Source organism: Triticum urartu, chromosome 1A (assembly GCF_056163025.1).
Source record: "Triticum urartu cultivar PI428250 chromosome 1A, HENAU_Tu73, whole genome shotgun sequence".
Taxonomy (NCBI): Eukaryota; Viridiplantae; Streptophyta; class Magnoliopsida; order Poales; family Poaceae; genus Triticum; species Triticum urartu.
In genome coordinates this window covers 221,608,866-221,636,434 of record NC_141873.1, presented here as the reverse complement: position 1 = coordinate 221,636,434, position 27,569 = coordinate 221,608,866, and the positions used below count along the sequence as shown (strand labels likewise).

At 46.2% G+C, this 27,569-nt stretch overlaps 2 protein-coding genes and 1 pseudogene across 2 annotated transcripts; 2 read left to right on the top strand and 1 right to left on the bottom strand.

Moving 5' to 3' along the window:
• Positions 1-350: 350 nt before the first annotated feature.
• LOC125555088 (E3 ubiquitin-protein ligase SINAT5) lies at positions 351-27,243 on the bottom strand. Its single transcript, XM_048718352.2, has 3 exons — positions 26,755-27,243; positions 1,080-1,466; positions 351-961 (listed from the first exon to the last, which is right to left on the bottom strand). Exons 1-3 carry the CDS (start codon positions 27,049-27,051, stop codon positions 602-604), a joined length of 1,044 nt encoding a protein of 347 aa, XP_048574309.1. The 5' UTR covers positions 27,052-27,243; the 3' UTR covers positions 351-601.
• On the top strand, positions 8,563-10,380 carry LOC147990654 (uncharacterized). The gene is made up of 7 exons (XM_087542853.1): positions 8,563-8,830; positions 8,931-9,035; positions 9,224-9,446; positions 9,532-9,683; positions 9,759-9,851; positions 9,951-10,282; positions 10,315-10,380. The coding sequence occupies exons 1-7, from the start codon at positions 8,563-8,565 to the stop codon at positions 10,378-10,380; spliced, it is 1,239 nt and encodes a 412-aa protein (XP_087398979.1).
• On the top strand, positions 20,557-22,473 carry LOC147990653 (uncharacterized; annotated as a pseudogene).
• Positions 27,244-27,569: the final 326 nt, after the last annotated feature.

The following is a 27,569-nucleotide window of genomic DNA, read 5'->3' as shown; positions in this document are numbered from 1 at the left end:
AAACAAATGTATCCAATTTAGGCAGCATCATAATCTCATGAATATCAGAATCATTACCAAGAAACGAAAGTACCTGGTAATTTAATTGGCGTGCGAGAGCTCTAGTAATTGGTCCAGTATATGTAACAGTAGGGGCTGTGGATGTAACAATGGTATTGATGTCCTCATCATTAACGGGTTTAATTAATGTTTAGGAACCTTTCTTCCGCCCAGTTTCTACCCATGCATGCAGACTGTCGTTTGGTTTTCTTTGTGTTCTCTTCTATAGTTTCTTGCTGAGGCAGTGGTTAGCTGTCCTCCGCGTGCTGGAATTGGTGTATGTGAGACGCTGGTTTTCTTTGCTATGCAAATGGAGCTGGGGCTTTTGTGCCCTTTTCCTCTAAAAACATTTATTGGCCAACTTGTAGTGTTTCATGGTTTCGTTATACACAATTACTACTTACTTTACAAGACATTTTACACCTCTAAAAATTGCCTCAAGCTCAAGGTAGTACCGCACTGGGACTCTCACTGGACTATCGAAACAAAGAGGACATGTCAGTGGATAAATAACAAGCCAGCCAGACAGCACAACCATTTTCATCGCTGGACGTTGCTCGCCTCAGCTACAAAGGTTGGGTATACAGGTTCCCTCCGGATTGGGCTGCTCTTTCCAGATCCGTCCAGTCACCCTCAGCTTCAGCTCCTTCCTGTCACCGCCGGAGAAGAACAGCGCCATGTTCCTCTGGATGATGAGGCCATCATGACTGTCCCGAACCTTCCGGTGACTGTCACGAATGCTTCTAGGGGTGCCCTCCCATACCATCTTCCTACCGTTACCACCAACCTCGAGGCTGTAGGTGTAGTTCCTTGCTTCGTTCTCGTCCCCCATGAAACGAAGGAAAGCCATGTATACTGGTGCCATGCCGAGCTGGAAGGCCTCAAAGTGCAGGCAGAAGTATTGTCCAAAACAATGGAACACCTGATTCAACGGAAACATCAAATCAGCAAGTTAAGGTTGTGAAAAGCATCCCAAACCTCGGATCGAAAAATAAAATGATTTCACAAAGATGTCTAAAAATGAGTACCACGAGACTTACTGTTAGCATCCAGGTGGCATTTTCAACCTCTCGTGGATTGGACTTGACATATCTATGGTTGAACGTGCAACCGCTGTGCATGTCGACTTTGTGATCATCCCTCAAATGTGCAACAAGGAAAGGTATATCACCAGCCACAGCACATTCAGAACCAGCATAGGGGCAGTTATATGGCCTGAAGCTGCACTGCCCTTCATGTTTTATCTTGCTGTAGTATGGGAAGATTTCTGGACAACCTAAAGAGCAGTACTTACAGGGAAGCTCTAGTGATTCTGCTACTTTTTCCAATGCCAAGCACCTGATGTCGCCAAGCTCTTGTCTGCACGTAGGGCAACGGTTGTGCACCCTAGCCTTGCATGTCGAACATAAAGTATGTCCATTTTGGCACTGTAGAAACATCAAAGTGCTAACAATCAAATTACAAAACTATACACATAATAGCCTTCAGATGATGAACAATATGTTTAGCACCGCCAAGAAAAATGGGTTTCGATAAAAACATGTGAGAAGGGTTTCCATGATTGTTAGTGACCCTGTAATAAATGCTTCGAGCACAACATAACGACATGCATGTTTTCTCTCACATATCCAACAACTCAAACTTCAAAGGATAGCCTTCACTAACTCAACAATAGAGTAACTACATTTTTTATCTGGCTAGGACCATAGACTAAAGATCATACAGAAGTTGAACTGAGAAATACCATACGGCTTTACTTTTTTTAGCAAATGGAAAAGATTCTCACTTGCTGCCACATAAACATTAGAGCATCTCCAACCGCGCCCCCAACAGGCCCCCCCAAGCCACTTTTTCGGCACCGGCGCCAAAAATAACGCCCCAGTCACGGCCCCCAGGACGCCGAAAAGTGCCGGTTCGGCCCGTTTTTGGGCCCGGCGGTCACAGGCCGAACCCGGAGCACTAGGGGGCGATCGGGGGCTCCGGCGCAAGGGAAAAGTGCAGCTGGGCCACACCGTCAGGCGAAAAGTCAAGTTTTCTTCCCCGCCTCGCCTCCCACCCCCCGCGCCCTCGGCCGCCACTAGCTGTATCCCGGCGCTGCCCGCCGCCCTTCACCGCTAGATAGCCAATCCCCACCGGAAAAATAGCAGAGATTCGCCGAGGCAACCCCTCCACCAGCAGCTGGGCGATTCCGGCTGCCGTTTCCGGCCGCGGAGGGGCAGTTTAGCGGCAGGGTACACGCCCACCGAGCGCAAGGTGTTCGGCGATTTGCCTGCCTCGGCGATGGACTCGGATGACGAGGAAGTGCTCGCCGCGCTGCTGGAGGAGGAAGCCGAGGCCGACGTCCAGGAAGAAGAGCATCTCATGGTGCTCGCCACCCTCGCCCAGCTGCTGGCGAGCAATGAAAAGCCGTGGCGAGGTGGCTCGGCACCGGGGCGGGTGAAAGCAAAGAACCAGCATCGTCTCAAAGCTACTGCATGCTCTACTCCGACTACTTCGCCGATGCTCCACTTCACGGCGACAAAACATTTCGGCGCCGTTATCGGATGAGCCGAAAGCTATTCTTCAGGATTGTGAATTCCATCCGGGAGTTCGACAGCTACTTCAAGTGCAAGAAGGATTGCACCGGCAAACTTGGATTCACCTCGATCCAGAAGTGCACGACGGTGATGAGGATGCTTGCATACGGAGCTCCCGGTGATTCACTCGACGACTATGGGCGCATGGCCGAGTCCACCAGCATTGAGTGTTTCTACAAATTCTGTCGGGCAGTGGTGGCAGTGTTTGGACCGCAATACTTGAGAACACCCAATGCGGAAGACATTGCTCGGATCCTAGCACAGAATGCAGCAAGAGGATTTCCTGGGATGCTTGGAAGCATCGACTGCATGCATTGGAAATGGAAGAACTGCCCATTTGCTTGGCAGGGGATGTACAAAGGCGCCAAAGGCGGTTGCAGTGTGGTACTTGAGGCAGTGGCCACACAGGACCTCTGGATTTGGCACTCCTTTGGTATGCCAGGAACTCACAATGACATCAACGTGTTGCAGTGCTCCCCTGTCTTTGCCAAGCTTGTTGAATGTCATTCTCCTCCGGTGAACTTCGAGGTCAATGGGCGGCACTACAACAATGGGTACTACCTAGCTGATGGCATCTATCCGAGATGGTCTACATTTGTGAAGACTATCTCAAACGCTGTGCCAGGAGGCAAGAAGTCCCACTTTGCCAAGGTGCAGGAGGCTTGCAGGAAGGATGTCGAGCGGGCTTTTGGTGTGCTCCAATCTCGATTTGTTGTTGTCCGCTATCCTGCTCAGACCTGGTCGAAAGATCAAATGTGGGAGATTATGACTTGCTGTGTCATCTTGCATAACATGACCATCGAGAGCGAGCAGGAAGAGCCAGTGTTTGACACTGAACCATACTACAGGCAGGGTCCTCTAGCCGAAGTTGATCACCAGCTACCGACAACCTGGACTGCCTACCTCAGTATGCGTCAGGAGATCTGAGACCCGCAGGTGCATCATCAACTGCAGCAGGATCTGGTGGAGCACCTATGGAGGCTCAAGGGCGACGCCGGGCTCGACGTGTGATGAAATATGAGTTTTTATTTGAACTATATAATTTGTATTGAACTATTTGTTGTTGCACTATTTTGTTGAACTATTTGATTTTTTGTGATGAACTATGTGATAAAAAAAATTGTGTTCATAATTGAACGCCGAGCCACAACGAACCACACCGAATATGGGCCAATTCTCGCCCATATGGGGCCTTTATTCGCCGAAAGTGGGCCGAAAACTGGGCCAATCTCGGCGCCTGGGGGTGACCTGGGGGCGACGACTGGACGCCCAACCGCCCCCAGCGCCGATTGTCCAGCTCGCCCCCAGGGGGCGATTTTTATGCCTCCTGGGGGGGTGAACGGCTGGAGATGCTCTTACATCTATCTACAGAAAAAGACTGTAACATTTAGAGTCTTCAAAATTGTCTGATTCCTAAAACTGAGTACAGCCAGTTCATATACAGCTAGATCAATGTGTGACATGAAAAACACAGAATTAAAAATTCCATGTTGAGAGTTAAAAAAATTAATTTGAAGATCCAACATAATGAACTTGTTACAATAGGTAAGAGAAAATAGTGGCCAACATTGCACATGTGCAAGGTTTTTAGATAATGGGTATGACAACTTCAATGGTAGAATGGAATAGAAATAGGGAAGCCAATCATAAGCACTAGCAATATTATTTCATGTAAAGGGATGATTCGTAATATTTCCTAAGTATCATTTTTGGATGAACCAATAAGGGTGATGGTTACTAGTGCAAGCAGCTACATTAGTCAGGACAGGCAAAAGAGTTATATTTCTGGCAGTGTTCAAGTCCACTAGGTTGTTCCAAAAAAAAAAGGAAGGCTCAATAGCAGGAACTAAGCAGGTGCACGCCTTGCTATCAAGAATTGAGATACAGGAAAAGGAACAGAGAAAACTCAGGCTGCGATAAAGAACAGATGAAAGGAGGAAAGTGAAAGTAGCTACCTTATCTGGCTCATTGTACTAGCCAAGGCCTAAAATGGCCAAGTCCCCCAACCCTAGCAGCCATTAAAAACAACTCCGGCAAGGAAATAAAACAGGGTAGGAGAGGCTGAGACCCACAGATGCTCCTTCAGTGACTCCGCGGAGATCCCCACAGGCACTTCTTCAACCTACCAGAGCATCAAGCTCGTCCTTCCCACCGGTACCCTCTCAAGTGGCAGGAGAAATCGTGGTCGATTACGGGGAGCTAGATTCATGGCGGACAGCCTCAATCCAGTGGGAGAGGACACCCCTCAGCCGCTGACAAGTTCCCCATCGCATCACCATGCTCTACCTCGCTTTGACTCGCCGATTAGCAGTGAACAACGGTAACAGGCTCAGCGCCGCTTAGCCAGCCATCTTTCAGAACAATGACAACTAGCAAAAATATGGTTGCCATATAGAAGTCACTCTTGACTTTCTGAAGTCTATGAAAATGTGGCTACCTAGCAAGCAAATTTAGCTCTCTTTACTAGACAATAAATTTCTCTCTGTTTCTGGACTTCTTATCACCTCTCTTCCGCCCAATCGATTTAAAGAAATCGAAATGTGAATATGTTACTACTCCCTCCGTTCCAAATTATAAGATGTTCTAACTTTTTTTCTGAATCAGATGTATAGACACGTTTTGGTGTGTTTGTTAGCTCATTTCAGTCCGTATGTATTCCCTCCGTTCCTAAATATAAGTCTTTTTAGAGATTTCAATAGGGATTACATACGGATGTATATAGACATATTTCAGAGTATAGATTCACTCATGTTGCTCCGTATGTAGTCCACATTGGAATCTCTAAAAAGACTTATATTTAGGAACGGAGGGAGTAGTTCATATTGAAATATTCAAAACATCTTATAATTCAGAACAGAGGTGATACATCATTACAGTGATGTTACTCATATTCTGTCAACATCACTAATTATTCCCTGATTTCAGTTTTGTCTCACAGAACTCATGTTCTTAAAAGATAATTCTCCCTGTTTCCCAACTATAAATTGCAACTGCATTCAGGAGTGATGTACATTCCATTCAAACAGAATACCTATGGAAATAGAGGTGATCGCATTGGTATAGGTAATTATGTTGAATATCTAATGTAAAGTCAGTCTCCTCTCTGTAGCTTTAAACAAAATGGCAAAGATAATGTCTCAACTAGATGCCACAGTAGTTCGCTCATGTCCAAACAGAGTTGATATGCCTGGATTATCAGTTTAGTAACAATCTGACTAACCGACAACGGAAGACACAGAATCATCAAAACAGCCAGTCTAATTACAATGTTCAAGCAGGAATTTATATCCAAGCTGAAATGGCATGTTAGCACTACAGTTGTTACAACTGAAGTTAGCACAGATGATACAGCTGAAGAGGTAACAACAATAAACTTCAATTTTCAAGATAACTCAAATAAGTGAAACAACTGTGATGAAATATAGGCGACACCTGGCTTTTCAAGTTTCCGATGTTAGAAATGTTCTTGGAAAATGGTCCTTAAGAAAAGAAAATTCAGCGTGTGGAAGCCGCAGCTCTCCATATGCTTCATTCATGTTAGCATGGAGAGTGCAGAAATGAGTCAACCAAAAAAGCAAACATGTTAGATTGCGCAACCATTATGTTTGTAAACTATCTCGTTGGAGAATATGAATCCCGGTCCCAAATCTGGATATATGAAAAAAACTGAGCAGAGAGCATTTGCATACCATTACTTCACTTCCATTGATATCTCTCATCGATTGTTGTGCTCTAAATTTTTCAAGTGCAACTAAAAAGCCAATCCTTGTTGCAGAGAATACCGACATAGAAGGTATGTCTAGTTGTGCATTGTCATATTGTTCTTACTATATCTCTACACAATGCACTCCCTCAGATTCCAACATATAGGGGAGTTCCTCACTCATTTCAACTGCTACCTTTTGTTGAAGCTTTAACTGTGATTGCCATCAAATCGTCCAAAACGGGGCGATGGTAAGTGCCTATAGTACCTCCTGAGGGTTTTGAATGATTAAATGACAAAACAGTTAAGGGACTAATGTGTTTGCGAGTTTACACAGGTGAAAGTCCCTGAGGATTTGGTTTAACCAAGAGTTATCTTTCCTACTTCTAAAGTTTTGAGTTGGTGGTCGTTCGTTCACGACCAATGTCACATGGGACATGCCCCTCTACCCTAAAGTGGACCATCCAACTGACAAAGCTTAAGAGACAAAACGTCAGGCAATCGATTCCTTCCCCACGATCCTTCTCGTGCATCTTGCCTTATCGTTAAAATTTCCTAATAAAAAAAGAAGTCATCCCTATCGAGACCCTTCTTGCCTCCACCACTTCTACCACCTGCCCATGGCTTCCACCAATGTTGTGCCTCGCCGCCGCCAATCTCCACCAATCCCGCATCTCGTCGCCGCCAATCTCCACCAATCTTTCTCCCCCCGTCCACCAGTATAGGCAATCCCAGTTCAAATTTCAAATCACTATGTACACTGGCCCACTCCCTGTTGCTCCTCCATCTTCACCTTTCCTCTTTCTTTCCTCCACACCCTGTTCGTCGCCCTGCTCGGCCGCTTTCGCCCGGCCACTCTCGCTGCCGGTGCCACTCGATCTCCGTCGTGGCCTCATGGGTACGCGGAAGCCGCACCCCCTGCTTGTGTTCTCGCTCGCCATCCTGGGACTGCATGGAGGCCGCGCAGCCTGACGGCACGCCTGCCCGCTGTCGCCGGAATCAAAAGCTCAGTGCCACCACGTCGACCAACATCTGGACCATCCATCCCGCTCTGCGCTGCCTGTGATTTTCCATCCAAGCACGTCGCTGGCTCTTCGGTTCTATTGATCTATTCACGTTTTCTGGGTCTCCAAGAGGTACACACCATAGCTCCTGATTGAGACACGAGTCAGTTGGTTTGTAGTTTTATGAACTGTAGTTTACTGTTGTTGAATGTATGCACGAGACATAACTGTGGATTGTAAATTTCTTTCATGATGCTTGTACTTCACGCATGTTCATGTCTTTCTGCTTGAAACTTTCTGTCTTCTATGTGTTCTAGAAAATATGATTCATCTCTGAACATGAGCAATGTGTACTTCTTAGTGCTTACTCAAACGATTACTCCTTGCAATTCAGATTAGACTTACAAGTCCGTGTGTACAGACATAATAAAAATAAGATGGGCAATTCAGATCAGATTTGAATACAAGAAATTCATTCCGCTTGAGATACTATTTGTTCTAGGTGAAGAGATTGCCAAATATAATCATGATATAGTATACAGCATGAGGTTAATGAGTGCAAAAGGAACTTTTAGGTGACTGAAAATCTGTGTCAGACTGTACAAAAGGTTCATATACAGCTAATTAGGTTAGATAGAAAGAAACGAAGGATATGCTCAAATTGGAGACGTGATCTGTTCCTAAAAACGTGAAGAAACCATGGTTGGATATTTGACGGTTTGATACTTAGATCATGTACCAGATCCAATTCCATCAATATTATAAAAGTACAGCTTCATATGAATGTATTCTTAAAGTGAAAACTCAACACTGCTCAGTATTTCATTTCTCCAGGGAATCGTCGGTAACTACTTTTAAAGTAAAGGCTTATTTGGGCAATGTCTTGCCGTCCAAATGATTCCACTGCTAAAGCAAAGCAAGGTCCTTATCTCAGCCCTTCAAATTATGTATTATCATAATTCTTGAATAATAAGATAGCTTACATAGTTCACTTTGGAATAATTGCAGCAGTGCTGGTTGAACATGATAAAGCAAAGAAATTGTGTCTCGGCGCTGTGCGCCATAGTTCAACAGGTTTGTCCATAAGGGCATCTACAATGGGGGCACTAAGGACAGGTGCTAGGATTTGATTCCCAGCCGTTTGAGCAAAATCCCGTTCGATCCCAGGAAATTGTCAAGCATCGGCGCAAAAACAGCCACCGGGCGCTAGCCTTTTTCTCTTCCGCGCCAGGACTCAAGCATGTGCCGTATAAGCATCTCTACCCTGTCGCTGGCGTTGGAGGACCGGACGCTAACGGCCGCTGCTACGCGTTATCCTTCTCTTAATTTCCTTAAGCGCCCGTCCAAGCACCCAGGCATTGGACATGTCCTAAGGGAGCCATTGAACACAGGAAACTTAAGTGATTTCTCCTCGGACGAAGAACCTGTACTTAACCAATTAGCTACAACATTTCCTGCCTTCAGTACAACATTAGTTCGTGTGTTGGAACAAGGAGAAAGCTCAAAGGGTATTGTTCTCTAACTACATGACGTTTTTATATGTCAATATATCAGTATATTTGCACAAGTACGCTGATTATGAAAACTATTTTCCTGGGATTATCTTAGGGAAAAAGCGCTCCTATGATTCTGCTCGCTATGCTAGCCTTACAGCAGAGCAAAGAACAGCCAGACAGGACCGTCATAGAGCCCGCAGGCAGTTTAACGCCAGAGGCTAGGGAAGAGGTCAATGCTCGCCGAAGAAGTCGCATGCAAAGTTTAACACATGAAGAAAGACAAGAAAAGAATGCACGTCGAAGAGCACGGCGGCAGAGTTTACCACCTGAGCAGAGGCAATCATTGCTAGATCGGCGCAAGGCAAACTATATTGTTGGGCGAGACACGATATGTGCTGAATCCATGATGCCCCGAGCTAGGTGCTTCATCGTCAAGAAACCCATCATTGAGCACACCGGCATCAACTGTTGGAGATGGTACTAAAGTTCCAATCTGTATTAACTTTCTTCTATTCAAAGATTTATTCTATCATATTTACTTGCTCACCCAAATACAGATGCTCGAGAAATGCTCCATAAGGATATCATGGATATGGACACCATCCTTGAGCCTGGTGCTTCACCGCCAGCCATTTCATTAATGAGCACACCAGCGTCCACCATTGGAAACGGTAGTAAAACTCACACCTGTGTTCACGCTTTTCTTCTAAAAGATTGTTCTGTTATTTACTTGCCCACCCACATGCAGGTTTGGTGGAAACCCTCACCGGCGATCTCATGGATGGCGAAGCCAGGCCTGAGTTGAATTCTTCATCAGAAACCAACCCAACATTGAGCATGCCGGCATTCACCATCAGAACTGATGGTATAATATCACAAGTTATTCATGTTTTCGGTCTAAAAATGTGTTTAGTTATTTACTTGCACAAACGAATTGTAGATGATCTTGATAACTTCCTCGAAGATGTTATGCATGAAGGAACAATCCCCGAAGAGGACATGGACGAGGAGCACTATATGTTTGCTGGTGAAGGTACATTTTGATGATGTTAAGATAGTAATGAGCAAATTCTGTTATATTAATTATATGTTTTCATATAAATTAAATTGCTTGAATTAAAATATAAAACAGGTGGGGACATTGGTGAGGTCTTAGAACCAGCTGAGCTAGCAGATGCCTCTATCCTCAGTTCTAATGTCCCCGATCCTTATGAACATGTCTGCTCAAATATCCCTGATAGCACACATGTGTTGAAGCCCATGGCAGATTGTAAACACTGTGGAGCAAAGAGGTTTGAGTACGAGCCAAAGTCATTTTGTTGTCGTGGTGGGCAAATCAGGTTGACACATGAGGAACCTCCCTTAGAACTCCGGAGGCTGTGGTCAAGCTCAGATGGCGACGCGAGGCATTTTCGCGACAACATTAGGTTCTTCAATGGACACTTTTCCTTCACCACCCTTGGTGTAAGCCTTGATAACAAATAAACCAATATGAGGTCGGGAGTGTACACGTTTCAGGCACACGAACAGATTTATCACAACATACATTCATTTGGCCCTAGCAAATCATGTGGGCCATTTGCAATTGTACTTTTACAATGACGATCCGGGCTTGCAGCATCAGTTTCGACACTCCTAGACTTGACCAGGTGGTCATTAGAAGGCTGGTTGACATTCTTAGGGACAACCCCTACTCGCAAACTTTTAGGAGTTTGGGCCAAGCTGAGGACATGGAGGAGTATCGTATCTCTGTAAACACCGACCCAAGGATGGACCAACAGACATATAATGTGCCGTTGTCTTCAAAGGTAGCTGTCGTTTGGATTGAGGAAAATGATCTTATCAAAAAGTTTAACCGCAGTATTGTCCTCTATGGGAACAACAATGTGAAAGTATGGTATAAAGCCATATTATGGATGCTATGACCCCTTGTCGTGTCGTACCCTCCCTTTTTCCCGCGGGAGGGGGGGGGGGCTCGGTTGGCATGCCCAAATCCCAAAGGTCAGTGTGTCCTTGGATGAGGTGCTTCGGCCCCATGATAATGAAAATGAGGGCCCAGGTTAGCCTTCTTAACTATTACCCCTCTTACTAAGAATTGCACCGCTTAACATTTTTTTCATCTTTACATTTCAATAGATATCAATACTCGGTTGTGTGTCTCCGTTTGAGACTACTACTGTTACAAAATCCAGATGCATCGTGGGATATTCAATCCCATATTATACGGCAAGCGTCTTTTCCAATAATTTGTGGTTGACATGTACATGAAGATTGAGGGTGCAAGGCTTGACTGCATCCAGGGTCACCAGAAGGAGATACGTGTCGATCTTTACAAGGGAGTTGTTGATAGCATAAATGCTGGCGAAAGTCGTGTTGATGCGGTAGGCAAAAGGACGGTACTCCCGGCAAAATTCATCGGGGGAAAGCAAGGCATGAAGCGACGGTTCATGGATGCAATGGCCCTGGTTCAGAAGTAAGGGAAGCCCGACATCTTCCTAACGATGACGCGCGACCCCAACTGCGAAGAGATAACACGTGAGCTTGAACCTGGATAGACGCCTCAAGATCGTCCTGATCTCATCGTTCAGGTCTTTCGAGCGAAGCTAGCAGATTTGAAGAAGCTACTATTTAAGAAGCACATCCTTGGTAAAGTGATTGCATTCCAAAAGAGGGGGCTTCCGCATGCTCACTTCCTCCTTATCATGGAGTCTGGGTACAAGCTTATAGTTCCAGAACAGTACGACCGTCTCATCTCAGCTGAGCTCCCGGACAAGCATAAGTATCCAGAGCTTTATGCGATGGTCGTTAAACACATGATGCATGGGCCATGTGGTGTCCTCAATCCCAAGAATGTGTGCATGCAAGACGGGCATGATGCTTGGGCCATGTGGTGTCCTCAATCCCAAGAATGTGTGCATGCAAGATGGGGGTTGTAAGAATTGATATCCACGTCCTTTTAACTCAAACAACCGTCCAAGGAAAGGATGCATATCCTATGTATCGAAGACGCAATGATGGTCGTCGGGCACAGGTTCGAGGGCGGACGCTGGATAATAGGTGGGTTGTGTACAACCCTTACCTTCTTAGGAGGTACAACTGTCACATCAATGTCGATGTGTGCTCGAGTATCAAGGCGGTGAAGTACCTATTTAAGTTTCCCTTGACGAGGCTGATAGCAATATAGGGATGTTGATAGCAATGGCAACATCGACGAGATCAAGCAGTATAGGGATGCAAGGTGGCTAACACCGCCAGAAGCGTTGTGGAGGATCTACAGCTTTAACCTTAGTGGGATCTTCTCATCTGTGAGACAATTGCAACTTCACCTCCCGAACATGCATATGATCTCATTCAATGCAAGAGAGGATCTAAGTGATGTCGTTACTCGGCATGGTGCCTCCAGAACAATGTTGACCGAGTATTTTGAGGCAAACAAGAAATAACCGGAGGCTCGGGCATTGTTGTATAGGGATTTCCCAAAGGCATTCGTATGGGATGCATGTAGAAAGATACGGAAAAGGAGGAATCAACGTTTCCAGGTAGGCAGAGTCGTGTCGGCCCATCCAGCCGAGGGAGAGCGGTACTATCTCCGAGTGCTCCTAAACCATGTCGTAGGCGCAACCTCCTTTGAAGAACTTAGGACAGTGGATGGATTTGTTTGCCCAAGCTTTCGTGAAGCCGCTGAAATGAGAGGCCTTGTCGAGGCCGACAACACAATCGACGAGTGCCTTGCGGAGCTGAGCTATCCCAGATGCCATCCTCACTTCGAAGGCATTTCGCGACAATCTTGGTATTCTGTGAGCCTAGCGACGTGCATGGGTTATGGGATAGGCACCTGGAGGCGATGTCGGATGACTATCGGTGTTCACAGATGTACCCACACACAATAGAGAAAATGGTGTTGCATGATATCAAGAACATGTTGGAATCAATGGGGAAAGATATAGCATCATTCCCTCTTCCCAAGATCGACGAGTCATATGATACTTCTGGTGGAGAGGTTAGAGAAATCATTGAAGAAGCCATGATTGAGGTAGACCATGAGCATACTTGTCTGGCATCCTCCCTCAACCCAGAGCAAAAAGGTCCGCCTTTGATGAGATTTTGGGACCTGTCGATAGTGGCAACGGAGGCATCTTCTTCGTCGACGGCCCAGGAGGCACAGGTAAGACTTTCTTGTATTTGCTCACGAGAATCCGAAGCAAGAGCAAGATAGTTGTGGCAACCGCAACATCTAGTGTTGCCTCTTCCATCATGCCTGGAGGCAGGACTGCTCATTCAAGGTTTAAAATCCCCCTTAACATTGAAGAAGGTGCGGTATGCAGATTTACGAAACAGAGTGGCACGGCCAAGCTACTTCGGATGACATCTCTCATAATATGGGACGAAGCGGCAAGCTGTTGAAGCACTAGACAATAGCATGCGTGATATCATGGGCCGATATGACATGCTTTGGAGGAAAGACTGTCGTGTTTGGAGGTGACTTTAGGCAAGTGCTTCCAGTTGTGCGGAAGGGGACAAGGCCGCAGATAACTGACGCGACCTTGCGTATGTCCTATCTATGGAAAGTATGCAACAACTACGCCTTGTTCGTAACATGAGAGCCGACAACGATCCATGGTTTGCGGAATTCCTCATGCGCATAGGAAATGGCACGAAGGAGACCGATGAAGAAAATAATGTACAACTTCCAGAGGATATTTGTGTGCCCTGCACAGGGAAGGACACTGACCTTGACATGATGATTGAACACGTCTACCATGATCTAGATGAGAACCAAACCGATCCTACTTATATTACCACAAGGGCGATACTGACGACTAGGAACGAGAATGTTGATAGGATAAACATGAGGATGATCGAACACTTCCCAGGTCAAGATGATATATCACAGCTTTGACCACGCGGAGGATGATCCATACTACTACCCCTCTGAGTTCTTGAACTCGCTTACTTCCAACGGGCTACCGCCACATATTATCAAGCTAAAGTTGAATTGTCCAGTTATACTACTGCGAAACATTGACCCAGCAAACGGACTATGCAATCGGACAAGGCTGGTGGTATGGGGGTTCCAAAGAAACGCTATCGACGCCGACATAGTGCTAGGACAACATGCTGGAAAGAGGGTGTTCTTGCCTCGGATACCCCTATGCCCCTCAGACGATGAGTTGTTCCCTTTCCGCTTCAAGAGAAAGCAGTCCCCAGTCAGGCTTAGCTTTGCCATGACAATCAACAAGGCACAAGGGCAAACTATTCCTAACATCGGCGTGTATCTACCTGATCCGGTGTTCTGTCACGGTCAGTTGTATGTGGCGCTTTCTAGAGCAACAGCAAGAAGAAACACCAAGATACTCGCTGTCATGGAGAGACAAGGGCGGGCAGTGCAAGTCTACTAGGAATCGAGAAACGAAGACAAGGAATATTGTCTACAAGAAGTCCTTAGCATGTAAACATGTTTGGCAGTTCTAAAGGGCTCGCCTAATGTCGCGTGGGTTGCATTGTTGTTATTCATCGAGGAAGTAGCAGTTGCTTAATCAATCTAGAAGTCTCAAATGTACAAAGTGTTTTCTTGAATATCTTCTGAGAAGACTTTGAATCTCCTTTCAGGCGAGCTATTTAGCCTTGATGTCTTCAGGACATCAGAGCCAAATGTCTTCATTGAGGAGTTGAATGTCTTGCCCCGCAAACCAGTTGAGGAGATGGATGTCTTGCCCCGCAAGCCGTCCACGTGTGTCTGACTTGAAATTCGATCAATAGCCACTTGTCGTGTCGTCGTTGTGAGTGTGCCTCCAACGGTCATATCAGCCCTTGGTTGCCACCCTCGGCTATAAATAGCCCCCTACCTCAACCATTGGTGGTTCGTTGCTCCGTGAGCAAATTAAAAAGTGATTGTTTGAGCAACCCATCTTCCTGAAGATTTGAGTGATAATCCTAAGTGAGGAAAACCCGAAGCCTAAGAACATAAAGTAATTGAGCATCACTGAAGAATTTGATCGAGGCCTAACTTGAGTTTTTTACTCTTGAGGATTGTGCATCCTCTAGATGGTTAAACGTCTATTCAAGAACATCCAAATTGTGTATTCGCCTAAGAACAAGTCTGTGAAGGTCCGGACTTCCCCTCAAGATCTACCTCAAGTGATTAGGCGAGTTCCAAGGAACTTAGCTCAGGAAGAATAAGACAAGGATTTAGTGTTCTCGGAGTTGTGGTGAAGCCTCTCCAGTCCAGACGTGGAACTGTGCCACCAGTTTGAACGGGGGTAACACATCTATGTGTCTTCGCCGAGCAATGGATTGTAATTGCCTCTGTCGAGGTTCTACCCTTTCTTCATTATCCGTGATTGTTGCGAAGACATTTGGAAGTACTTTCTGTTTATCCGCTACCCAGCTTCATGCTTAGCTTTGTACTCTGTTTCGCTATGCTAAAGTGTATTTGTCTATTTGTTAGACTTCTTTTCCTGTACTACTTAGTTATTCTTCTAGCTAGTATGTTTGTGTCTCTAGCTTACTAGTTTTGCCTCGCATACTTCTAAGTTATTGACTGTTTTTGTTCAGCTACTCCTCTATTCAGTACTTGCGAAGTTTTGTTTATGCTGTTATTCTTTGGAGAAGTTTGCTTTCCAAAGAAATTGTTAAAATCTTCCATTCACTCCCCCCCCCTGGTCGATAACCTGATCCTACAAGTTACCACTGTTGATGTTCAAGAATCAACTTTCCACTAGAGGCACTCTGAGCAACGTGGTTAGAGATTAGTAGGTGGGGTTGCATTCGGCCCTATAGCGAAGGTCGTTGTACACTCGACAAAGTGACACAGGGATGTTTTTTAAGTAGGTTCAGCCGCCTCATAGGAGCACGACCTACGTCCTATGGAAGGGTCATCAAGAGTGGTGCCCGACGCAAGGAACACTTAAGAGTGTCACCGCTTCAGGAGTCCCACGGCTCCCGACTAGTCCGGCCCTTTAAGGTCCCTCGGACTCCGAGTCCGACCCTTTAAGGACCTCTATTTATAGGGCTTTGAGAAGCCTTAACATACTTCTACTTATAGCTGGAACACTCTAAAAAACATTATTTAGGATTCACCATTCTACTCACAGCTACTTATAACTAGAGAACTCTAGAAACAGCAGGTAGGGTAGAAAGAAAAGAAAAGAAACACTACACTAGAGTGGAAGCATCTAGAAGTAGCCAAACAAATCTGACACACGATATTTTTTTTTCATCTAGTGTTGCTCATCATTCTCCTCTGGTTGTTTGGAACTCGCCCTCGAGTTATCTTCATAGAGCACTTCTTCAGGATGGTAGAGAGTCAAATCCGCAACAGTGAAAGTGTTGGATATGCCCATGTTGCTTGGAAGATCTATCACATAAGCATTATCATTTATCTTCCTCATGATAGAGAAGGGCCCATACCTTCGGTGCCTAAGCTTCCCCTTAACACCTAAAGGCAGCCTTTCTTTTCGGAGGTAGACCATCACCTTATCACCAACTTGAAATGATTTTGGCCTCCTTTTGCAATCAGCAAGTTGTTTATATTTCTGATTTTGTGCTTCCAGAACACCACGAATCTCTTCAAATAACTCAGTGCAATTATCAGCAAAGGACAATGCTGATTTTGAGTTTTCCCTTGATGGTAGCTTCACCAGGTCCACCACATGTGTTGGAACTTTAGTGTAGACAATGGAAAAAGGGCTCCTTCCTGTGGATATATGCTTGGAGTTATTGTAGGATAACTCTGCAAGAGATAGGGCCAAGTCCCATTCTCCCTTTCTTTCTCCACAACTACAACGGGTCAGATTACCCAAAACTTGTTCACTTCCGTTTGTCCATCTGTTTGTGGATGAGCAGTGCTAGAAAATTTCAATTCAGTGTTAAATTGCTTCCACAAAGTGAGCCAAAATGCAGCAAGAAACTTGCTATCACAGTCTGAGACGATGGACCTTGGTACTCCATGAAGTCTGACCACTTCTCGAAAGAATAGGTTTGCCACATGATGAGCATCCGTTGTCTTGCGGCATGGGATGAAATGAGCCATCTTAGAGAATCTATCCACGACCATAAATACAGCATCACTTCCTCGTCTTGTTCTTGGCAAGCCCAAGACAAAGTCCATAGAGATGTCCTCCCATGGAGCGACAGGAATAGGCAAAGGCATGTATAACCCTGTGTTCTGGACTTGGCCTTTGCAGGTTTGACATATAGGGCATCGCTGAACAAACTTTCCAGCATCTCTCTTTAGTTGTGGCCAAAAGTAGCGAGCTTCCAGGCTAGCGATAGTCTTGTCCCATCCAACATGGCCACTAAGATCACTTGAATGGAGCTCTCTAACCAGCTTGTCACGTAGAGAACCTCTTGGAATGCACAAACGATCATATTTTAAGAGATATCCATCTTGCATCAAATAGTCATCACCTAATGGTTGGCCCCTTGCATGCTTTACCCAAACATGGCTAAAGCCTTCGTCACCCTCATACAACTCCTTTATTTGATCCATGCCCGAAAGTTCAGCTTCAAAAGAAGTCAAGAGGCATGCATGACGACTCAAAGCATCGGCCACTCTGTTAGTTATTCCAGATTTATGCACGATGAGATAGTTAAACCTCTCCAGATATGCTACCCATCTTGCTAGGATGTGATCAACATGCTTTTGATTTCTAAAATGCTTCAAGGATTGATGGTCGCTATAAACAATGAACTCTTTAGACAGCAAATAGACTTCCCAAGTTTTCAACGCTCTGAAAACGGCATATAATTCTTGTTGATAGGTACTCCATTTATGCCTAGCTTCACTTAACTTCTCACTAAAGAAAGCAATGGGCTTCCTTTCTTGAGATAGGACAGCTCCAATGCCTACTCCACTTGCATCACACTCCAACTCAAAAGTCTTGTTGAAATCAGGTAGCACCAAGACAGGAGCTTGTGATAGTTTTTGTTTAATCTCATTGAAACTAGCTTCAGCTGCTTCTGTCCATTGGAACTTTCCTTTCTTCAAACACTCGGTAATTGGTGCCATGATAGTGCTGAAATTCTTCACAAATCGCCTATAGAAAGTTGCAAGGCCATGAAAACTTCTTACCTCAGAAATGGTCTTCGGAGTTGGCCATTCTCGGATTGCTTCAACCTTAGAATCATCAACATGAATGTCGTCACATGTTATGACGAATCCTAAGAAAAGAAGTTGTGTTTGCAGGAAAACACATTTCTTCAAGTTGACGTAGAGTTCATTTTCCCTTAGTACTTCTAGCACCTTCCGAATGTGATCAAAGTGTTCATCCTCATCCTTGTTATAGATCAAGATGTCATCGAAATAGAGCACAACAAAGTGGGATAAGAAGGGTCAAAGGACTTGATTCATTAAGTGCATAAAGGTACTTGGTGCATTTGAGAGTCCAAATGGCATGACTAGCCATTCAAACAACCCTTCCTTTGTCTTAAAGGCGGTTTTCCATTCATCCCCGGGTCTTATACGGATTTGATGATATCCACTTCTTAAATCTAGCTTTGTGAACACTCTTGCTCCACTAAGCTGGTCCAACATATCATCCAGACGGGGAATCGGGAATCTATACCTTACGGTGATCTTGTTAATGGCTCTACTGTCCGTACACATGCGCCAAGATCCATCTTTTTTTGGCGTGAGTAGGGCTGGTACAGCACATGGGCTAATATTTTCTCGAATGTGCCCCTTTTGCAGCAATTCCTCCACTTTCTCCTTCAATATATCATGCTCCTTTGGGCTCATTCGATAGTGTGGAAGATTAGGAAGACTTGCTCCCAGAATTAAGTCAATTATATGTTGAATTCCTCTCGTCGGTGGTAGGCCTTGTGGCTCGCCAAGTATGTTATGAAATTCTACTAATAAGCTACGTACCTTTGCTGGAATTTCAACAGTCGGGTGCTCTTCTCCTTTTATAATAAATGCAGCACATAAATCTGCCTCCTTCAAGTCTTCCATAAACTTATTAAAGGTGTGGGAGATAGTTAACATACTTTTCCCCTCGTCCTTAGATATATTACCATTAGTTTTGTTTGGTAGAATAATGATCTTTCTCTTGTTCCAAATGAAAAGAGTAAGAATTTTCCTTGCCCTTGTGTGTAGTATCCACATCAAATTGCCAAGGTCTCCCAAGAAGAACATGGCTGGCATCCATGTCAACCACATCACACAACACATTTGAGCGATAATGCTTACCCAAAGAAAGTAGCAGGTTGCATTGTTTGGTGATCCTCATATTCACTCCTTGATCCATCCAATAGTGTAGGGATTTAGATGATCATGGGTTTCGAGCTTTAAATGGTCCACCAACTTCTGGGAGATAAGATTCTCACAGCTGCAACTATCAATCACTAGTTTGCATACCCTGCCATTCACCGTGCATTTGCTCTCTAATATTTTCTTACGTTGTGTGTCATTGGGTTGTGGTGCGGAACATAGGAGACGCTGGATCACACATACCACCTCTTCACCTTCTTCTTGACAAATCTCTTGTCCGTCTACATCTTCAGATTCGTATTCTTCCTCATCGCCTTCACCATCATGGATAGTCGTGTTAACAAATTTCCTTAGTGGACAACTGCTGGATATGTGTCCCTCTTTACCACATTTATAGCATTTGGGCCTTCATTTGCCTTACCCTTGCCTCTAGTTTGCTTTGGGATGGGCTGTTTTATCTTTGGTGGAGTGGTCTTTTCTTCCACTATTAGGTTGGCTCCTAGATGAGCCTTCGGTATGAGGATATGGAGGATATGGAGCCTTAGTTGTCTTTCTCATCCTCACAAACCTCTTGGCCTTTAAGGCTAGAGCTTGTGCTTGATCAACGGACCAGATTTGTTGCATCATCAATCGATCTTGCATAGCATCACCATTGATGTACCTTGCAACTTGTTGATCTTCAGTTTCAACAAGGTTGCACCACACTTGTAGCCGTAGAAACTCCTCCGTGTAGTCTGAAACAGTCCTATTTCCTTGAGCACAATTTTGAAATTGGATAAATAGGATCTGGTCATAATCAGCGGGCAAAAATCTCCCTTTCAAGAGACTTTTCATTTGCCGCCAAGCTCTCACACGAGGTTCTCTTCTCAACCTACGCTCTTCTTGAACACGATGCCACCATGCACCGGCTCCTCCTTTCAGCTTGTATGCGACCAAAGAAACTCTACGATCTTCCGGAACCTCCATGACCTCAAAGAAAGTCTCCACTTCATATAACCAATCTAGGCACCCTTCAACATCAACATTTCCATTAAAAGTTGGAATCTCAGCTTTCACCTTTTGTGTATCCCTTGCATATGTAAGGTTGGGTACTCTCTGATATGTATAGAGATTAGCTTCTTCAAGGGCTTCATCATATTCTTCACCTTCAGAAGTTTCAACATAAATTGGCCTTCTTGAAGCACGTTGAACAGCACGTTGTTGTGGCGGTCTTGCTCCAAGATTACCTCTCCTTCTTCTTTGATGAACATCTTATTCTTCTTTAGATGAATCTCCTTCATTGGTAGCAGGGGGGACACCCTTTCTTATCATCTCAACCAGCTGATCAAATCTCCGATTAAGATCTTCATGCAGCTCTTTGATATGTTGTTCTGCAGCTCCATCCTCTTCTCCAATTGCTCCATTGCTTGCTGCAGCTTGCTCTCGAAGAGGACAGCAAGAACTAGTATGGATCAACGAGGCTCTAATACCACCTGAAGCACAAAGGTTGTGGAGGAGCAACTTCACTTCGCTGTTACAATGTGTACAGCACAAGTGTTGAAGGAACAACTTCAACGTGCTGCGCTAGATATCGCTTTAAAGCCAAATGTAGGCCGATATGGCAGCAAGAGTTCAATCCAGAACTCCTAGAGCACAAGATCTACTCCAAGATCTTAGATAAGAACAAGTTCTATTATAGGTAGTGGGTACATAGTCTGGGTTATAAAGTAGAGGTGAGGACCTCTATTTATAGGGCTTTGGGAAGCCTTCACATACTTCCACTTATAGCTAAAACACTCTAGAAAACATTAGTTAGGATTCACCATTCTACTCACCGGTGTTAGAGTTATATTATAAGTCATGTACCCCTTTGTATTAATCCCGTTATATAAGGGGTTTCCTGCATATGTTTCACATCTGTACATGTATATATATCGGCCTATGGCCTCATGGGAATACAAGTTGCATATTTCCTAACATGGTATTAGAGCTAGGTCAATTTTTTCGCACGCTGCAACTCGTGTTGTTGATCCTCCGTGGCCGGCGCCATGGCTTTTCTCTGTCGTAGCGCCGGTTCTCACGTCCACTCCTCTCTGATCGGTCCACCCAAGGCCGGCTCCTTCCTAACGCTCACGCCGCATCCTTTGGATCGAGCAAGCTGGTCGCCTCTTTGGATCGGATCTCCGTCGGGCTACTGCTCTTCCAACAACTAGACACCGGCCGCCGCCCCTCGTTGGATCTCCCTGCCAGCTGCCCGTTTCCGCTCTCTGTAGCTCCTTGCCGTTCTCGCCGCCAGCTGCTCTTCTCGCCGGATCTCTCCGCCAGACTGCTCCTCGTCCGGCGGTTGCCGTCTGCTGCCCGTCGGAAGCCTCTATTACTCCCGCGTGACTGCTGCTGCCTGTAAAAAAAAGAACAGGCACGATGTCCGCATCTTCCGGCTATGTTGCTGTCCCTCGCTGTCCGGTGATCTTTCATGGTACTAACTACACCGAGTTCACTGGCTTCATGCGCATTCACATGCGTGGCATCCGTCTCCGGGGTGTTCTTTCTGGCGAGGTCTGCTGTCCGCCACATCCAGTTCCTCCGGTGGCCCCTACTCCTTCGACTCCACTGGTTCTTGCTCCGGATGCTAATCAGGCCGCCAAGGATGCGGCTAAGCTTGCTGATGAGGCTGCTGATCGTGCTTATGATGAGAAGGTTTTGGCTTATGAGGAGGCTCTTCAGATTTATCATGGTGCTCTGTCTGCTTACACCCAGTGGCTTGATGATGATGCTCGTGCTGCTGCTGTTCTCACTGCTAGTGTTCTGCCTCAGTTTGCTTCTGAGTTTCTGGGTCTTCCTACTGTCTTTGAGATGTGGACCCGTCTTCGTCAGCGCTATCAGCCCTCTGGTGATGCCTTATACCTTTCTGTGGTCCGTCAGGAGCATGCTCTTCAGCAGGGTGACTCTATTGTTGATGACTTCTATGCACAGAGTTCTGCTATCTGGCGCCAGCTTGATTTTCTCCGCAGTGCTGGTTGTCGTACCTGCCCCTGTTGCCAGGCTGTCCAGGCCAATTTGGAGTTTCATCGCGTCTATGAGTTCCTGTCTCGGCTCCGTAAGGAGTTTGAGCCCTGGCGTGCTCAGTTGTTTGCTCGTGGCCGTATTTCTCTCATGGAGGCGCTTCCTGAGATTCGTGCTGAGGAGACTCGCTTACGTGGCGCTGGTTTGCTGGAGGTTCCCTCTGTGCTCGCTACTCGTGCTCCTATGCCACCTGCTGCACCGACCCCTTCTCGCTCGAGTGCTCCGCCGCTTTTGCCCACTCCTTCTGGAGGCTCAGGTCGCCCCCATCCACATTGCGACTACTGCAACAATGATGGTTATCTTGAGTCTCAGTGCTACACGAAGAAGAAACACCTGCGCAAGGCGCGATCATCATCTTCAGGGACTTCGTCATCTACCTCGACAGCTTCAGCCATTACTTTGACTGAGCAGGATATTCTGAGACTTAAGCGTCTGCTCACGGCTTCAGGTTCTTCCTCGACGGGTACTGCTGGTTCTGTGACTGATGCTTCCCTTACTGAGCAATCACCCTCTACACAGTCAGGTACATCCCCATGGGTTCTGGACTCTGGAGCTTCTTTTCATGTCTTCTCATTCTTCCATTTTGTCCTCTCTTCGCTCGCTGGATTCTCCTGTTCATGTCCTCACTGCTGATGGTACTCCACTTTCTGTCGTTAGTAGAGGCACTCTTATCACTCCTTCTTACTCTGTTCCTGATGTTGCTCATGTTCCTCGACTCACCATGAATCTGTTTTCTGCTGGTCAACTTACTGATTCTGGTTGTCGCGTCATCCTTGACGTTGACTCTTGTTCTGTCCAGGACCGTTGCACGCACACTCTGGTTGGGGCTGGCCCTCGCCGCCGTGATTCTCAGGGTCTTTGGGAGTTGGACTGGCTTCATGTTCCTTCTGCTGCCACCACTATCGCCAGTTCCTCCGCTTCAGTCGCATCTGTTACTGGTTCCTTCAAGCAGTGGCATCATCGACTTGGTCATCTGTGTGGTTCTCGGTTGTCGTCTTTAGTTCGTCGAGGCCTTCTGGGGTCTGTCTCAGGAGATGTCTCTTTAGAGTGTCAGGGTTGTCGTCTTGGCCAGCAGATTCAGTTACCATATTCACATAGTGAGTCAGTGTCTAAGCGTCCTTTTGATTTAGTCCATTCTGATGTATGGGGTCCGACTCCTTTCGCTTCCAAAGGTGGTCATAAATACTATATTATTTTCATAGATGACTTCTCTCGTTACACATGGCTTTATTTCATGACTTCTCGTAGTGAGGTGTTGTCTATTTATAAGCGTTTTGCTGCCATGGTTCATACTCAGTTCTCTTCACCCATTCGTGTTCTTCGTGCTGACTCTGCTGGCGAGTATATCTCTAAGATGTTGCATGGTGTTCTTGCTGAGGAAGGCACTCTCTCTCAATTCTCTTGTCCTGGTGCTCATGCTCAGAATGGTGTGGCTGAGCGAAAGCATCGTCATCTTCTTGAGACGGCTCGTGCATTGCTGATTACTGCCTCTCTCCCGCCTCATTTTTGGGCTGAGGCCATCTCCACCTCCACCTATCTTATCAATCTCCAGCCTTCCGCTGCTCTACAGGGTGGTGTTCCTTTCGAGCGTCTTTTTGATCGTTCTCCCGATTATTCGATAGTTCGCTTGTTTGGTTGTGTTTGCTATGTTCTTCTTGCCCCTCGCGAACGCACCAAACTGACCGCTCAGTCTGTTGAGTGTGTCTTTTTAGGCTACAGTGATGAGCATAAGGGCTATCGTTGTTGGGATCCTATCGGTCGTCGGATGCGTATCTCCCGAGATGTGACTTTTGATGAGTCTCGTCCCTTCTACCCACGCCCATCTTCCTCGACCTTTTCAGTGGAGGATATCTCTTTCCTCACTTTTCCTGACTCACCTATCACCCCCGTCGAGCCTGTGCCTATTCGTTCCGCTCCCTCTGCTTCTCCACCTCTAGTCGATTTGATGCCACCATCTTCCACGGTCTCCTCGTCTAGCATGTCACCGGATTCTACACCTTCATCTCCGGTGACTTCTTCGTCGCCACCCCTCGATTCTACCTTGGCGATTCCTCCTTCTATTGTTCCATCTCTTCCTCAGTATTACACTCGTCGTTCACGTCCTGTGGATGCCTCCGTGGATGTGTCGTCATCTTCCTCTCAGCCTACTTATGGCTTGCGTTCTCGTCCTCGTCCGCCTGTTGATCGCTTTGGATTTCCCACCGCTGGTGCTGCTGTTCTTGAGCCGACTTCTTATCGTCAGGCTGTTGTTCATCATGAATGGCAGTTTGCGATGGCAGAGGAGATTGCTGCTCTTGAACGCACTGGTACCTGGGATCTTGTTTCCCTTCCTCCCGGAGTCCGTCCCATCACTTGTAAGTGGGTCTACAAGGTTAAGACTCGCTCCGATGGTTCTCTTGAGCGTCACAAAGCTCGTCTTGTGGCTCGTGGTTTTCAGCAGGAGCATGGTCGTGATTATGACGAGACTTTTGCTCCTGTGGCACATATGACCACTGTTCCTACACTTCTTGTCGTTGCCTCTGCACGCCACTGGTCTAGATCTCAGCTTGATGTTAAGAATGCTTTTCTTAATGGTGAGCTGCGTGAGGAGGTGTACATGCAGCCACCACCTGGGTATTCTGTTCCTGATGGCATGGTCTGTCGTCTTCGTCGCTCTCTCTATGGCCTTAAGCAAGCCCCCCGTGCCTGGTTTGAGCGTTTTGCCTCTGTGGTCACTGCTGCTGGTTTTTCAGCAAGTGCTCATGATCCAGCATTGTTTATTCACCTTTCTCCTCGTGGTCGGACTCTTCTTCTTCTCTATGTTGATGACATGGTCATCACTGGGGATGACCCCGAGTATATTGCCTTTGTAAAGGCCCGTCTTAGTGAGCAGTTTCTTATGTCTGATCTTGGCCCTCTTCGCTACTTTCTTGGGATTGAAGTCTCTTCTACCTCTGATGGCTTTTTTATATCCCAGGAAAAGTATATCCAGGATCTTCTTGCTCGTGCTGCTCTTACTGACGAACGCATTGTTGAGACTCCTATGGAGCTCAATGTTCACCTCCGTGCTACTGATGGTGATCCCCTCCCTGACCCGACGCGTTATCGTCATCTTGTTGGCAGTCTTGTCTATCTAGCTGTCACTCGTCCGGATATCTCTTATCCGGTTCATATTCTGAGTCAGTTCGTCTCTGCTCCCACATCGGTCCACTATAGTCATCTCCTTCGTGTTCTCCGATATCTTCGGGGCACAATCTCTCACCGTCTATTCTTTCCTCGCTCCAGTTCTTTACAGCTTCAGGCTTATTCGGATGCTACGTGGGCTAGTGATCCTTCAGATCGCCGTTCACTTTCTGCTTACTGTGTTTTTCTTGGTGGTTCTCTCATTGCCTGGAAGACCAAGAAACAGATTGCAGTTTCCCGTTCGAGTGCCGAGGCTGAGTTGCGAGCAATGGCTCTTTTGACGGCAGAGGTGACTTGGTTACGGTGGTTACTTCAGGATTTTGGTGTTTCTGTCACTACACCGACTCCGCTCTTATCTGACAGTACAGGTGCTATTAGCATTGCGCGTGATCCTGTGAAGCATGAGCTCACCAAGCATATTGGTGTTGATGCTTTCTATGTACGCGCTGGTGTGCAGGATCAAGTTATTGCTCTTCAGTATGTGCCTTCCGAGTTACAATTGGTGGATTTCCTGACGAAGGCCCAGACTAGAGCACAACATGGCTTTTGTCTCTCCAAACTCAGTGTTGTTCATCCACCATGAGTTATTATAAGTCATGTACCCCTTTGTATTAATCCCGTTATATAAGGGGTTTCCTGCATATGTTTCACATCTGTACATGTATATATATCGGCCTATGGCCTCATGAGAATACAAGTTGCATATTTCCTAACAACAGGTACTTATAACTAGAGAACTCTAGAAACAGCGGATAGGGTAGAAAGAAAAGAAAAGAAAAGAAACACTACACTAGAGTGGAAGCATCTAGAAGTAGCCAAACAAATCTGACACTCGATATTTTTTTTTCATCTGGTGTTCCTCATCATACTACCTAAGCGACTGGATCAACAATTTCTCACTGGATCAACAATTGCTCTCAGTTGCATACAGTCCAAGAAACTAAAAGTACCAAAGGTTACTAAAAGCAGCAACAAGACAAATGATCGGCAACAAGCTAAACAGTAAATTAAAAGAAAAAACAAGCTAAGCGGTAAATAAAACCAAAAAAATTGCTCCACTATTCCAAAGTAGTATTTGGAGCTTGCGAAAGCAACAAAAAGATAAATTACCCCCTAAATAATACAATTAATTCGTAGATAGGGAAAGACTCCACACACTAATAGCTCGACTCAGATCCAAAACAGAAGATATGTGTCAATTCAATATGTGCATGGGAGGGAGCAAATCAACGCAAAACCTAACAAAAATCCGTATATGTGCCCATTTCGAATCACAACCACCCAATCCCTACAGGGAGCAAAAATCCCCATTCCAGCTAAACGATTCCGCTAGAATACGCGAGTCTAATTCGATCCCATAAAAATTAGCATAAAGACCAACCTTTGTGCACCTGAATACCCTAATCACAGCCACCGGATCCAGTTCTAGACTCAAACCCACACGCATACTCATCTCAAATCGAGAAGCGTAGACAAGCCACCCCGAAATCAGGGAACGCGGAGTGCCACGAAGAGCACCTACCTGGTGGATGGGCGGGAACATGGAGTTGGTGCAGACAGGACACTCGAGCAATTCGTGTACGCTGGTCGCCGGTGGCCCGCCGGTGGCGCCCGCGGTAGCACCCACTCCCCCGGCCCCGGCCGCGCCCCCGGCGTTCATCTTCGCGAACGCGCGTCCTCCGACGCCCCCGTTAGCGGCGAGGTGCACGGGATGGATCGGGATGCTGTGGTGGTGGTGCTGGTGCTGGTGGCTGTCGACGTCGTCTACGTCCATGGAGGCGTCCGGGAGGGAGAGGCACTCCACGCTGTCCATGTCCATGGTGGCCTCCCCGGCGAGCGTGCCCCGGCGTCCGCTTCCGTGTTTCTCTCGGTTGTGCTGGGAATTGAGGACGGAGGCGCCTGGCCGCCGCGGTGGGTTCGTTGCGTTTGGGTAATCGGGATTGGTTTGGTTTGGGGACGGGACGACGGGGCAACGACGCTCGGCTGTCTCATTTTGCGTCCGAAACTACGCGGTGATAGCCACGACGTCGTCTCGTGAGGTAGGCCTACCGGGCCTCTCAAACCAGCGAATTCTTTTTTTCTTTCACAGAAAACGGCACTATCTAGTCTTCTCTACTCTTTATATATATATATATAGTGATACTATTTATCACCCAGAGTGAAGAACAAGTTATTTTTCAACCGAGGTAATCTTACGACCGCTTCATGAATAAATTACGTTTGGAATACTCCCTCCGTCCGGAAATACTTGTCGTAGAAATAGATACAAATTGTTTTATCTAGAACTAAAATACATCTAGATACATTCATTCCTCGGACAAGTATTTCCGGACGGAG

Excerpts from the sequence above, each read along its gene's own strand:
- LOC147990654 (XM_087542853.1), top strand. The coding sequence starts at position 8,563 with ATGTGCCGTATAAGCATCTCTACCCTGTCGCTGGCGTTGGAGGACCGG. Across the intron at positions 8,831-8,930 it reads ACAAGGAGAAAGCTCAAAGG|GGAAAAAGCGCTCCTATGAT; the intron begins GTATTGTTCTCT and ends GGATTATCTTAG. Across the intron at positions 9,684-9,758 it reads ATTCACCATCAGAACTGATG|ATGATCTTGATAACTTCCTC; the intron begins GTATAATATCAC and ends AACGAATTGTAG.
- LOC125555088 (XM_048718352.2), bottom strand. The coding sequence starts at position 27,051 with ATGGACATGGACAGCGTGGAGTGCCTCTCCCTCCCGGACGCCTCCATG. Across the intron at positions 1,467-26,754 it reads TGTTCCCGCCCATCCACCAG|TGCCAAAATGGACATACTTT; the intron begins GTAGGTGCTCTT and ends ATGTTTCTACAG. Across the intron at positions 962-1,079 it reads ATGCCACCTGGATGCTAACA|GTGTTCCATTGTTTTGGACA; the intron begins GTAAGTCTCGTG and ends CCGTTGAATCAG.